General features: G+C 39.4%; 2 protein-coding genes across 3 annotated transcripts; both read left to right on the forward strand.

The window, feature by feature from the left end:
* Nucleotides 1-3,830: 3,830 nt before the first annotated feature.
* LOC118216439 (GTPase IMAP family member 9-like) lies at nucleotides 3,831-7,275 on the forward strand. 2 transcript variants are annotated; one of them, XM_035397599.1, is made up of 3 exons: nucleotides 3,833-4,085; nucleotides 4,811-5,792; nucleotides 5,934-7,275. In XM_035397599.1, exons 1-3 carry the CDS (start codon nucleotides 4,052-4,054, stop codon nucleotides 6,058-6,060), a joined length of 1,143 nt encoding a protein of 380 aa, XP_035253490.1. In that variant the 5' UTR covers nucleotides 3,833-4,051; the 3' UTR covers nucleotides 6,061-7,275. The 2 variants fall into 2 exon arrangements, with proteins under 2 accessions (XP_035253489.1, XP_035253490.1); XM_035397598.1 differs by having other exon boundaries at nucleotides 3,831-4,085; nucleotides 4,811-7,275.
* Nucleotides 7,276-9,419: 2,144 nt separating this feature from the next.
* LOC118216457 (protein PET100 homolog, mitochondrial) lies at nucleotides 9,420-13,074 on the forward strand. The gene is made up of 4 exons (XM_035397624.1): nucleotides 9,420-9,515; nucleotides 10,157-10,243; nucleotides 11,707-11,739; nucleotides 12,484-13,074. Exons 1-4 carry the CDS (start codon nucleotides 9,489-9,491, stop codon nucleotides 12,571-12,573), a joined length of 237 nt encoding a protein of 78 aa, XP_035253515.1. The 5' UTR covers nucleotides 9,420-9,488; the 3' UTR covers nucleotides 12,574-13,074.
* The last annotated feature ends 639 nt before the right edge of the window (nucleotides 13,075-13,713 follow it).

Consider the following 13,713-nt stretch of genomic DNA (forward strand, 5'->3'; position numbering starts at 1 on the left):
TGTATGTTTTCACTGGTAGCAAAATAAATAAATACAATTATTATATTATAATTGTTGTTATTGTGGTTATTATCAAGCATTTCTCATTTTGACATAATTTCAATTTTGTTTTAAGTTTAACATGGCTTAGAAATTTGTTTTACAACCCACCGTTAAAACAACATCCCAAGTTTCATCATCTGTTTGATATAGTGTAGAATGTTAAAGAAGCTGACATAGATTCCTGCATGTGCACAACTTGACAGTATTTTGTTTCCATAATCACTACTTTTTGGATGGTACCTCCAAGTGGTCAAATGTTACAAAATGCAGCATGTTTTCTTGGGTCCTTGCAAGAAGTAGTACTGACACACTCATATATTCCAAAATATAGTTTCAGCTTGTGATTCTTTGTTTCACAAATTCAGTGCAAAACATCTGTCCATGGAATATTATCTCAAAAGGCCTGGGGATCAGCCAGGTCCTTTTTCGCGAATGTGTGCCGAGCACTGACGTTCCTTTCGGATAGTGCTGGTTTCCACCTTGCTACTCGCCCATGAATCCCAGTTTTGCCCTGTCTCTTTCTTATTGCGAACACTGACCTTAGCTGAGGCTAGACACCTGCACATAGTGTGCTTGTGGAAACTTTGTAGTGACTACTTCCCTCTGATGGTAAGGTTCAAAACGAGCGAGGTTGAGATTCAACAGGGCTGGCTGCAATCAAGGCTGGCTGTGTTCACTCAGCTGAAACAAGTTATCAATTAAATTTGGTTAATTGGTTACATTACATTGCATTACAGGCATTTAGCAGACGCTATTATCCGTCTGTTAGTGTTTTTACATAGTTAGATAACTTAAATGGATATTAAATTTGCTAAGTTAAATATCTTGCTCAAGGATACAGTGGATACAAGGGTACAATGGCACCTGTGAACCTGTGGCCTTTATGTTACAAGACCAGTTCTCTACCCATTATACTACACTGCCACCCCATGGTTGATTGAGTTACTAAGGAGGTAGTTACATTTTTACACGAGTGATATGGGTGTTTGATTAAATTTTTTCATTAAATAAATGAAATTATTATTTTAAAAATGTGTTTTGGTTTACTGTTTCCCTAAGTCTAATGTTATATTTTGTCTAAAGATCTGAAACCATTTAGTGAGACATGAAATATTCATATTCACATTTAAAATAATTGTTAGTCAATTTAAAAAAAAATAGATTTCAGTCAATTTGACTATTTAAACTGAATGTTATGTTAAACCCTTTCACCTTTCTTTCAAAGACAGATAGAGAGCATTCGGCATGTAACATATAACTGGAATACAAATACAGGATAAATAAAATCAAATAAGTATACTAATATCTAGCACATAGCACATGTAAAACACAACATTTTTTTGTTTGACATATGCTAAGTGCTAGATATTGTAATGATTAAAGAAAAGTTTAACAAAGTCTGTTTGGAAAATAAAATTACACAGGAAAGGATAATTTTACTGCAGATGAGGATACAAAACTAGTTTCTCCGCAGGCCTCATCAGAGTCACTGTAGAGGAGTTTCCCTGTAGGTTGCATGAGGCCACTTTAGACTATTTCCACACAGGAAGTACTGACCGCTCACTGGATTCAGTAGCATCTTGCACAACAGTGCTTATTATGATAATGTAAAAATGAAGCTCATGGCGCAAAGGTGCTTGGTTTGTACAAAACAAACTTTTCTACTTTGGCAAAGCACAAAAAATGATCGTGCTAATGCTGAGTGGTTATAAAAAGGATGGGAACAGTCATTTAAGAGTGTTCACTGGCACAAATGCAGAAACTGCACTTAGTTGGCTGGTGTTTGGGCAGCAAAAATACAAAGAATGAAGTAGGTATTTAGGTAGGTTAGTTGCAGGATGTACATTTATTCACAGGACACGCATTTCATCATCCCCAAAGACTGACATACCAGGGAAGGTTAGGCTATATAAGGAAAGCCCCAATTCAAATATATTAAGCAACGCCAATCCTACTCATTGCTTGATAATATATTTTTAGGTATAACAGTATAAATGAAAAAGAGTGTGTACTATGAAGACTGCAACTGGAATATAAATATTTTCAAAATTAAGGTAGCATCAGTTTCACCTCAGAAATATTTGTTAAATGATGCCCCTTACTGTCATGTTACTGCATTGTTAAGCCAGTCAACTAAAATTAAAATTATACCTTTGTTCGGATCTTAAACAGATCGGTACGATAGTTTCTTCTTTTTTTTGTGGCTTGGAATTACTTTTTTCAGTAGTCTACTATACCAGAATAATAACACCGATACCGGCCTTTCACACGGTATGACCTATTTGCGGATTGCATATCTCTTGTTTGCACAGATTCGGGTCAGATGGGTACAGGCATCTCTGATGGTCTTCCTACAAAATAAAGTGAAGTACAAAATAAATTAAATGTGCAGCAAGGACACAGGTGATTCGTTGAGAATAATCCGACCTGATGTCTCGTGTACACTAGCCTAGCGGTTTTCGATCCCTAGCGCTTCGGAAACGCTCTTAGTTGAGGTTTTCGCTACCACCTGCATACCTACAAATGTTTTCGAAACCTGGAATGAGCCCCAGTGTCTAGGCAGTAGGCTACGTGTCCTTGGCAGCGACTCGGTAGGCAAACTTCGCATCCTGAGGTAGAAAACAAATGCCACGTTTTCCCACCCTCAATCCGGAATTAAAAAATATAATAAAATACAATGGCCTTCGTGTGTGGACAATTGAAATTGTCGGTACAGTGCCGTGAAGAAGTATTTCCTCCTTTCCCGATTTCCTCTATTCTTGCATATTTGTCACTCTGAATAGTTTCGGATCTTTAGGCAAAATGTAATATTAGACAAAGGGAATTGAGTAAGCACAAAACACATTTTGAAATTATTGTTTCTTTTATTTAGCCTAATGAAAAAAGCTATCAAACACCCATATCGCCCATGTGAAAAAGTAATTGCCCCTTAAACTTAATAACTGGGTGCACTACCTTCAACGGCAATGTCCGTTTTTCACATTGTTGTGGAGGAAAAACCTACCAACCTAACACTGCTTTAATTCATACATTGGTACGTTTTTGAGCACGAACTGTCAATTTTAGGTCCTGCCACAGCATCTCTTTTGGGTTCAATTCAGGACTTTGACTCGGCCACTCCAAAACTTTAATTTTGTTTCTTTACAGTGGTGCTTTGCCCCCACAATCGCTGTTTGTGGCTATATTTATAAATTTAATTTAGTTAATTGGGTTGACTGAGTAACTAACAATGACTTTTTCACTCGGGTGATACGGATGTTTGATTGTTTTTTTAATTAAATAAATTTTGTGTTTACTAAGTTTCCCTTTGTCTAATATTACATTTTGTCGAAAGATCTGAAGCTATTCGGTATGGAAAATAGGCAAGAATAGAGGAAATCGCGAAATGGGCAAATACTTTTCACGCTCGTATTGATTGACAGGAGGTCTTGCCATTTTGAAAAGTGTCATTATGAAATGAAAACGGGAGTTCGGAAATAAAAACGCCATTCGGAAATGCGCCATTCGTAAAAGTGTCATTATGAAATGAAACGAAGCCATTCGGAAATACAATATGAAATAATTAAATAGCCATGAGGTGGGAATTATTTAATTATTTCGAAATAAAATTAAGTATTTATTTATTTATTTATTTATTTATTTATTTAATTAATTCAAACTTTTTTTTTAAATTTAATAATTTATTCAATTTGGGCACATTTAGTCCTCCATACACGAAGGCCACTGTATTTTATTTTTTCAATTCCAGATTGAGGGTAGGACAACTTTGAGGTTCGTTATTTTGCTTGACGTCAAGAATGTTAAATTTCGTTTTCCTAACAAGTAACGGAAAAGGTTAAATCCCCATGAATTTGCGACCTAGCCTCTGGGGGCGTATTCTACGTTTCGAAAACCACCGACTGCATTTAAGTTTACAACGAATCACTTGTGTCCCCATTTCATTTATTTTGTCGGAAGACCATCCGAAAAGTTTGTATCCATCGCACGCGAACTTGTGCCAAGAAGAGATATGCAATCCTCAAAAGGGTGGTACCGTGCAAAAGGTCGGTATAAGTAATAATGTTCTCTTATAGTAGGCTGCCTAGGGAAAAGTAATTCCAAGCCAAAACAAACAAACAAAAAACTATCGTACCGATCTGTTTAAGATCCTAATAAACGTATAATTGAAATTGTATTTGACTGGCTTAACAATCAAGTAACATGACAGTAAGGGGCATCATGCAACAAATATATTTGAGGTGAAACTGATGCTACCTTAATTTTGAAAGTATTTATATTCCAGTAGTTTTCATAGGCTCACCCTTTTTCATTTATACTGTTATACTGAAAAATATATGATATTTTAATGAGTAGGCTTTGCTTAATATATTTGATTTGGGGCTTCCCTTATATAGCCTAATCTTCTCCGGTATGTCAGTCTTTGTGGATGATGAAATGTGTGTCTTGTGAATAAAAGTACATACTGTTACTAACCTACCTAAATATGTACTTCATTCTTTGTACTTTTGCTCCCCAGACACCAGCCAACTAAGTGCAGTTTCTGTATTTGTGCCAATGAACACTCTTAAATGACTGTTGCAATCCATTTTATAAACACTCAGCATTGGCACAATCATTTTTTGTGCTTTGCCAAAGTAGAAATGTTTGTTTTGTACAAACCAACCACCTTTTTACATTATCATAATAAGCACTGTTGTGCAAGATGCTACTGAATCCAGTGAGCGGTCAGTACTTCCTGTGTGGAAACAGTCTCCCATCTCTCCCACAGATTCCCAACATGGCAGGGGTTGCCCTCCCCAGGAGCTGCGGCTGGTGTTGGTGGGGAAGACGGGGACAGGGAAGAGCGCGACAGGCAACACAATTCTGGGTGAGGAGCGGTTCAAATCGGAGCTGTGTATGAGCTCAGTGACTGGGGGCTGTGAGAAGGCTCGGGGAACGGTGCTGGGGCGGAAAGTGACACTGGTGGACACGCCCGGCCTGTTCGACACCTCACTCTCCCAGCAGGACGTGCAGGATGAAATCCTGCGGTGTTTGGCCATGTCCGCTCCAGGACCGCACGCCATACTCCTGGTGCTGCAGATCGGCCGCTTCACTGAGGAAGAGCAGCGCAGCGTGGAGATCATCCAGACCATCTTCCAGAGCGATGCTGCCCAATACACCATCCTCATCTTCACCCATGCCGACAAGCTGAAGGGAGACTCTTTCCAGAACTTCATCTCCAAGCAAGGCAAAATAATTCAGGACCTGGTGGAGCGATTTGACCGGAGGGTCCTGCCCTTCAACAATGAGGACAGGGAGGATCACGGCCAGGTGGCAGACCTGCTGGAGATGATCAACCGCATGCTTGCACAGAGAGAGAAACCCTATTTCACTAACCAGGCCTTCCAGAAAATGGACCAGGCCCTGGAAGTCTATAAGCATGAACATCTGGAGAGAAAACAGGAAGAAATAGAAAGAGAGAAGAAGCATGCTGCTGCAGAGTGGGAAGTGGTTTGGGCAGACTTCTCCAGCCAGATGAACAAGGAGAAACAGCAGTCTGAGGTGAAGAAGAGACGCATCGAGCAGAGCATAAAGACACTGAGTACAAGGAAGGCAGAAGTGGAGCAACAGCTTGAGGTGGAGACCAAGAAGCTAAAACAGTTGGAACAGCTGGAGAAGGCCAGGAGACAGGAAGAAAAAGAGTACAGGAAGTTTATCGATTCTGAAATCAAACGGGTGGAGAAAGAGATCGATGACAGATATTCTGAGAGTGCACGGGAGGAAGCAGAGAGCTCCAATGACTTCCTCCGCAGATATGCGTGGCTGATTCTGGGAGGGGCCGCGCTCGTGGCAACTGGGGTGGGAATTGGGGCAGGAGCCGCAGTGATGGCTGCTGCAGCTCCTGCAGCTGCAGCTCCTGGAGGGCTTGCTGGTGCAGCTGCAGCAGCTGCTGCCATGGCTGCAGAGTTCGGACCAGCAGCAGCAGCTGTGGCTGCAAAGGTGGGCCCTCTCCTTGCAGCACAGTGCTCAATTCAGTGATCCAACGCTGATGCAGTCTGCAGTGAAAGCCTTGTTTCCTCTAAAGTGGCCTCATGCAACCTACAGGGAAACTCCTGTCCAGTGACTCTGATGAAGTCTGCGGAGAAAATTGTTTTGTATTCTCATCTACAGTAAAATTCTCCTTTCCTGCATAATTCATTTTTCCAAACAGACTTAAACTTTTATTTAATCTTTACAATATCTAGCACGTAGCATATGTCAAACAAAAAAATGTTGTGCTGTGCTGTGTGCTAGATATTAGCATACCTTTTTGATTTTATTCATCCTGTATTTGTATTCCAGTTATCATATGTTACATGCTGAATGCTCTCTGTCTTTAAAAGAATGGTGAAAGGGTTTAACATAACATTTAGATTAAATTAAATAAAGTTAAATTGAGTGAAATCTCCACATTTATTTTAGATATGTAATCAAGCAATTCACATGTAGTTAATGTGCAGGTTCTCAGCTTTTATTAAAAGGGTACTTTCATTCATTTCGTACTCACCATGTAGAAATTGCAGCACTTTTTTATACAGTGCTGTGAAAAAGTATTCGCCCCCTTCCTGATTTCCTCTGTTCTTTAATATTTGTCACACTGACTAGTTTCAGATATTTAGACAAAATGTAATATTAGACAAAGGCAAACTGAGTAAACACAAGACGCATTTTGAAATGATTATTTCTTTTATTTAATGAAAAAACAGTTATCAAACTCCCATATCACTTGTGTGAAAAAAAAGTAATTTTTGGTCAGCCAATCAACAAATTAACTAAATTAAATTAATAAATATAGCGATATTGGGGGCCAAGCATCCAGGATTATCTGCAGAGCAACTTCAATTTGTATCTTTCTGAGTTTTCTGCAAAAATGTAAAAGAAATTATGCATCAATTTAGTAGCCTTCGCACCACAGTTGTGCTGCTGGGGTGCACTGCATGCTGCAGTGGGAGAGGGAGATGAGCAGAGTGTGCAAGGTTCAGTTGTTTGTTCCTCTCAGTCTGGCACATGCACACTTAATGGCCTAATGGCGCTGGACCACCAGCCCATTTGCCCCTCTAGAGCAAAAGTGTTCCTCGAGTTGTATGTAATATGACCCTAAACTCTTAAACTCTTATTAAATTTATTATTAGCATTGTTACATGTCATTATGATTGTCAATTGTGTATGTTTTCACTGGTAGCAAAATAAATAAATACAATTATTATATTATAATTGTTGTTATTGTGGTTATTATCAAGCATTTCTCATTTTGACATAATTTCAAGTGTTTAACATGACTTATAAAATTTGTTTTACAACCCACCGTTAAAACAACATCCCAAGTTTCATCATCTGTTTGATATAGTGTAGAATGTTTAAGAAGCTGACATAGATTCCTGCGTGTGCACAACTTGACAGTATTTTATTTCCATAATCACTACTTTTTGGATGGTACCTCCAAGTGGTCAAATGTTACAAAATGCAACATGTTTTCTGGGGTCCTTGCAAGAAGAAGTAGTGCTGACTCTCGGAGGAGTTAAATTTTGGCATTTCAATGAAACCAGAATGGTGGGGAAAATATATTGTATCTCTATCAGTGTGCCATATATATATATATATATATATATATATATATATATATATATATATATATATATATATATAATTTTATAATTTTATAATTTTTATTTTTTTAATCCACCAAGCGGTTCTAGGGGCTGCCATGGACTCCCAAGATACAAAATAATAATAGTGGAAGAAACAAACAAATTCAATGGGTGCCTATGCATCAGTGTTACTTGGCCCTTATTAGATTCAGCTGATTGAACTCAGCCAGGCTTGTCTGCAGCCATCCCTGTTAAATCTAAACCTCTGTTGAATCGTACCATCAGGGTAAAGTAGTCACCACAAAGTTTCTATAAACACACTAGGCCATATTCCAGAAGAGATGAGAAAACAGTTGTTGAAATATATCAGTCTGGAATGGGTTACAAAGCCATGTAAAAGTCTCTGGGACTTCACTGAACCACAGTGCGATCCATTATCTCCAAGTAGACAGCCTCCAAAATGTTCTCCAAGGGCGCAGCAACAACTCATGCAGCAATTGACAAGAAATCTCAGAACATCCATAGAACTGCAGACCACTCTGGCCTCAGGTAAGGTCAGTGTTAATGACTCCACAATAAGAAAGAGACAGGGCAAGAATGGGATTCATGGGAGAGTAGCAAGGGGGAAACCACTGCTAATTAAGAGGAACATCAATGCTCATCTCACATTTGCAACAAAAGCACCTGGATGATCCCCAAGCCTTTTGTAATAATGTTGTATGGACAGATGAGTCAAAAGTGTAACTTTTTGGATGACACAGGTCCCATTAAGTCTGACTTGAAGCAAATTCAGCATTTCACAGTAAGAATATCATACCAACAGTCAAACATGGTGTGTCAATGTGATGGTGTGGGGATGCTTTGCTGCCTTGGGCCCTGGATGACTAGCCATTATTAAAGGAACTGTAAATTCTTCTCTGTACCAGAAAATTCTTAAGGGGAATGTCTGGCCATCGGTCTGTGATCTGAAGTGAAAGTGTAACTGGATTATAGAGGATGGCAATGATCCAAAACACAAAACCAAGTCCAAATATGGATGCCTGAAAAGAAACAAAATTAAAGTATTGGAGTGGCCTGATCAAAGTCCTGACTTTAACCCAATTAGAGATGGTGTGGCAGGATCTGAAATGAACAGTTCATGCTGAAAAACCTACCAACGTCTGAATTAAAGCAGTTCTCCAAAGAAGAGTGGGCTAAAATTCCTCCACAGCGATATGAAAAACTGATTTTAAAAAATTTTCACTGCAATGTAAAAAACTGATATTGCTACTGAAGGTGGTGCACCCAGTTGTTTATTTTAAAGGGAACTTTTTCACATGGGTGATTAGGACATTTAACAACTTTTTTCAATTAAATAAATGAAATAATAATTTGAATACTGTGTTTTGTGTTTACTCAGGTTCCCTTTGCCTGATATTGCATTTTCTCTAAAGATCTGAAACCATTCAGTGTGACAAATATGCAATTATAGAGGAAATCAGGAAGGGAGTAAATACTTTTTCCCAGCACTGAACACGCACATCAGTACAGTATTCTCTTACTTTTACTCCTGAATTGATACGAAACACCAGACGAGTTTTGTTTTTTGCTCATAGGTAGGCCTATGCCTCGCCATTTTGAGGACTCTTTTAAAATAGTTAATTGGTGCCTTCATATTTACATTTGCACGATCTCAATAATTGTGACACTCCGGACCCCTTTGACAACAGCAAGCAAAGTGGCCCTTTAAGAAAGTGTTCCGCCCAAGGTCGGTGCTCTGCCACTGATTGGGTATTCTACAGCATCAGGCATCCAATCCGAAACGCCTTCCTCGGAAGTGTGTTGAAGGTTGACGCTAACATGGGAGTGAAGATAGAAATGTTCCGGGTGAGTAAAATGTAATCATGTCGTTTTAGATAAATATACTACTTTTAAAATTGAATTTCAAGATGGACAGTTATTACTTTTAAAAAACATAATTGGACTGACTGGATTATTCGTTCGCTAAAGAGTTTACAAATACCACCGCACACACAACTTGCTGTTAGCATGTGGCTACATATCTATCTTTCTTCCCCAGAAATATTAGCCCAAAGAACACGCTAAGCAGATAGGGTGATCATTTTGTCTCCTAAGTGGACTAACAATTGTTTGATTTAAAGCGATAAATCCTGTAAACTAAAACCCGTGCGTAGTCAAGAACTAAAAAAAAATGTTTTGCCTGGTACGTCATCAACTTTCAGTCAGTATCTCAATTATTAGTAATCGGGAATGAAGGTCGTTCGGGAACCTGTCAGGTATTGTATTATTTGGTTGAAATGCTGTTCCCAGCGTCCTGCTTTATGGCTGGTATATTGTATTACCTGTGTACCATTGCTATTTTTTGTGTTGTTGTTGTTGTTGTGGTGATGTACACTTGATATAGTGTATTTTGAACCCGTGGTCTGTTAAATGAATCTTGATCAGAGTGCCTGCTGAAGGATTCTGTTTTCTGTTGTAATGATGATGATGAAATGCTGTCTTTGCAGATGATGCTGTATCTGTCCTTTCCAGTGGCCATGTTCTGGATCTCCAATCAGGCAGATTATTTTGAAGAGTATGTAGTGAAAAGGAAGGTCAGTGCAATGATTGCAACTAATCTCTCCCCACTCACTCGTTCCCTTTTCACATCCCTCCTTGTCTTTCTCCTTTTCTCCAATCCCTCCTGTTTAGCTCTTTCCACTCCCTCTCTGTTTGGAACTTCTGGCATCCCACACCCTTGGTTATGGATGATCAAGGAGTGTGTCGCTTACCAAAGCAAATGTGCAATATCAAGTTTTATCAAGACTTTGAAGGTTAATATATTATGGACCCGACACTGAGGAGGGCAGTGGCTCAAAATATATGCGTGTCATGTGTAGGGCCACCAGTTTGTCTCCCCATTTTTTTTCTTGCATGGTACTTCAGTCCTTCACAAGCTTAAGGTCACAACAGCCTCTTTGTCAAGCCTCCTTCTCTAACAATGATCCCATATACTCCACCTAAGTAATGTAAGTTGATAAAGTAATTGCCACTAATTAAGCACAGACAACAATTGACAGCAGTGTCCGCAAGTAACACTCGCGTGTTAAATTCGGTTCGATTCCTTACCACCATGGACATGCTGCAGTATTTTTAAATGGTGTACAGGGGCATGTTAGGTTTTGTTGGAAGCAGTGGGAGATGACAGCAGTTATATATAGCATTTAACTTGCACAAAATAGTTGAATAAAAAATATATTCACGATTCAACTAATGAACTAATCATGGTCTTTGTTCAAGCCCTTGAGTAGAATTTGGAGTCTTGGTGCTGGGCTAAAACAGAAATATGCACCCACACCGGCCATTTTGGACCCAGCTTTATATAGATGCTTTTTTTTTCTCCTTTTTTTTTTTTACTGCAGTGATACTCTATCCTGGTCCTGCAGAGCCATGGAGCCTGCTGGTATTTGTTTTTTTCTTAAGATCAGTGACCAATTCAGACCCAAGAAACCAGGTGACCTGAGTTAACTGTGTAATGAACTAGTCTAACTGATCAGTTGATGTGCTGCTCAAGTGTTGAGTAGCAACGAAACTCTGCGGCTCTCCGGGACCAGGAGTAAGGACCGCTGGCTCAAAGACATGCTTCTCATAGCATTTAAACTTCCATCCACGTTCACTTTCCCTCCTGACCTTCCCCATATTAGATAAACAAATTGTTGAAATGTACTTAGGAATGTCTTTATTAGAAGTGTGACTGTATGAATAGTCACCAAACTGTGCCGTTGGAGTGTCTGTGGGGACCCCTTGAGGATAAACATTGAAATGCAAGTTTAAATCCGGGCTGGTCACATGGTGGAGACAAACCAGTGGCCTTATTCATGTGTGGTGGCACATATTCGTCTGTCTCTGTTGGATAGCACTGACTCAGTCTGACCTCCTGGAGATGACGTACATGGACGAGGGCAAATCATTTCTATTCCCTGTATATAATCACTACTGGTTCCTCTGAAACGGTTTGTCACATTTTCTCACCTGTTTCTCCTTTCACCTAACCTCCTTGGGTACCCACAACCAACAGAGAGAGATCTTCCCTCCAGGCGAGAAAATGCATGTAAGTGATGAATTGTGAATGTCAACTCTGGTAACCAGAGGTCTACTGCTAAGGGCTAATGCCAATATGTGTATACTGATGTCAGTAGCATCTGATCTGAAACAGTGTATTTTTGAAAAGAATAAAATTGGAGTAAATTTGTTTAACTTAAATGACATTTTTCTCACTCAGCAGTTTGCGTATATTCGTGCAGAAAGTTAAACTGCAGCTTTTCAAAATGAGAACGTGTATAAAACTGTAGCAATAAATGTTGCAAATGTACCATCAACAATTAAAGCTGTTAAAACTTGAATAAATTGAGCAAACGGCAGCATTTAGTTGGTTTTTAGAAATCAATTACTAATTCAGCAGATGCAATTATACAATAAAAAGTTAAAGTTGGAACATTCCAAGGTTGTGAATCCTCAATGCATTCAAAAATGTTAAGCTTCATATTTGCCATCTTAGAAATAGAATGCTGAAAACACTAGTACCGCTACCAACTCTACATCTGTGAATGGTCAGAATTTGTACCCAATCACTTGATAATTTGTGAATGCACCTGCTACCCTTAATCGTGGTAGCGTGTGCCATCCAGCTGAATTTGATGGCAAACACTTGATACCTAGCCAACTAGTTGCGTATCTTTTCCAGAACAGATATCAGTGGCTAACAAGCCCAGTTGTCTGCCAGCATGTTGTTAGACCTCTGAGCAACTCTGCGTAAAAGAGGGGTAGGAGTAATTCCTGTCGTTTCTGTGGACAGAGAAAGGAGCTGGAGGACTTCAAGGAGCGAATGCGAGATCGAAAGGAACAGCGCCTGCTGAAACAGGTGGGCATGCAGTCCGAAGAGTAAAGAGGACCAGGAAGCAGAGGAAGATGAGGAGGAGGAGGAGGAGGAGGAAGAAGAAAAGGCTGTTTAATTCCCTTCTGCAGCCAGAATCCTGTGGTGCATTCTGTGTCGGGGTGCACTGTGGGAATGCGCGTTTCAGTTCCGTGTCAATTCAGGAGATTAATTATTTGAAAGATCCGCTTAACCCTTTCCTATATCAGCTCATGCTGTGATCAGAACAGAAAAATGCTAGGATTTCAGTGCAGCTACACTTTGTGTAAGTTTGTGTCTATGTGTGGGTGTGTGTGCGCGCGTGTGTGTGTATGCATGTGTGTGTTTGTGTAAGCGTGTGTGCGTGCGTGCGTGCGTGTGTGTGTGTGTGTGTCTGTGTGTGGGTGTGCGTGCGTGCTCAAACCTGCATGCTCTTGAACCTGGAGAGACAAAAACATTAAGATGTAACATAGATTCCGTAAAAACACAGGATGTAATTTCAATGGGAATGCGCTATTTATTCTGTTTTCTGTTTCACTACTGAAAAATGCATCTTTCTTTTTTGAGTTTTTTTGTTGTTGTATATACTGCCTTTCATTAAAATTATGAAAGATTTTCTCATTTTAATGAGCAAGCTCTTTTTTATTTAAATGGTTGGTAAGCTGGGCTTCGTCTCCCCACCACTCCTGTTCATCAGCACTTCTGTGAACAAAACTGATTCAGTGATTTAGCAGCTATTCAGTCTGCGAGCTTGTTTTACTAAAAAGCATATTGCCTGTCTGTCTATTGCCCCAACGTGAGCTTTATTAACTGCGCTACAAAGGAAATTGTGTATTTATGGTTCAGTTAATTCGTTATTTCTCAGAGTATTTAACTCTATGGGGTATTTTTCTTTTTGTATCTGTGGTTTTCACTCTCCAAATGTGAAGCCAAGCATCTGTGAAACACAGGAAACCGTTAAATGCTCAAAATGATCCCCAAATTAGGCTTGTTTTAGTGTTCACTGGGCATTCTGATCCTAACAGACGCTTATTTGATCAAGATTCTGTTTCCAACAGAGTTTAGTATTCTAAGCATTCCCAGGAGAGACATACACACAGAATTATTTTCCAAAAAGTGTTCCGTAGAGTTCCAGATAGACTACTCTTCATCCTTCATTACAGAATTATGCAA

The sequence above is a fragment of the Anguilla anguilla genome, chromosome 17 (genome assembly GCF_013347855.1).
Source record: "Anguilla anguilla isolate fAngAng1 chromosome 17, fAngAng1.pri, whole genome shotgun sequence".
In the NCBI taxonomy this organism is placed as follows: Eukaryota; Metazoa; Chordata; class Actinopteri; order Anguilliformes; family Anguillidae; genus Anguilla; species Anguilla anguilla.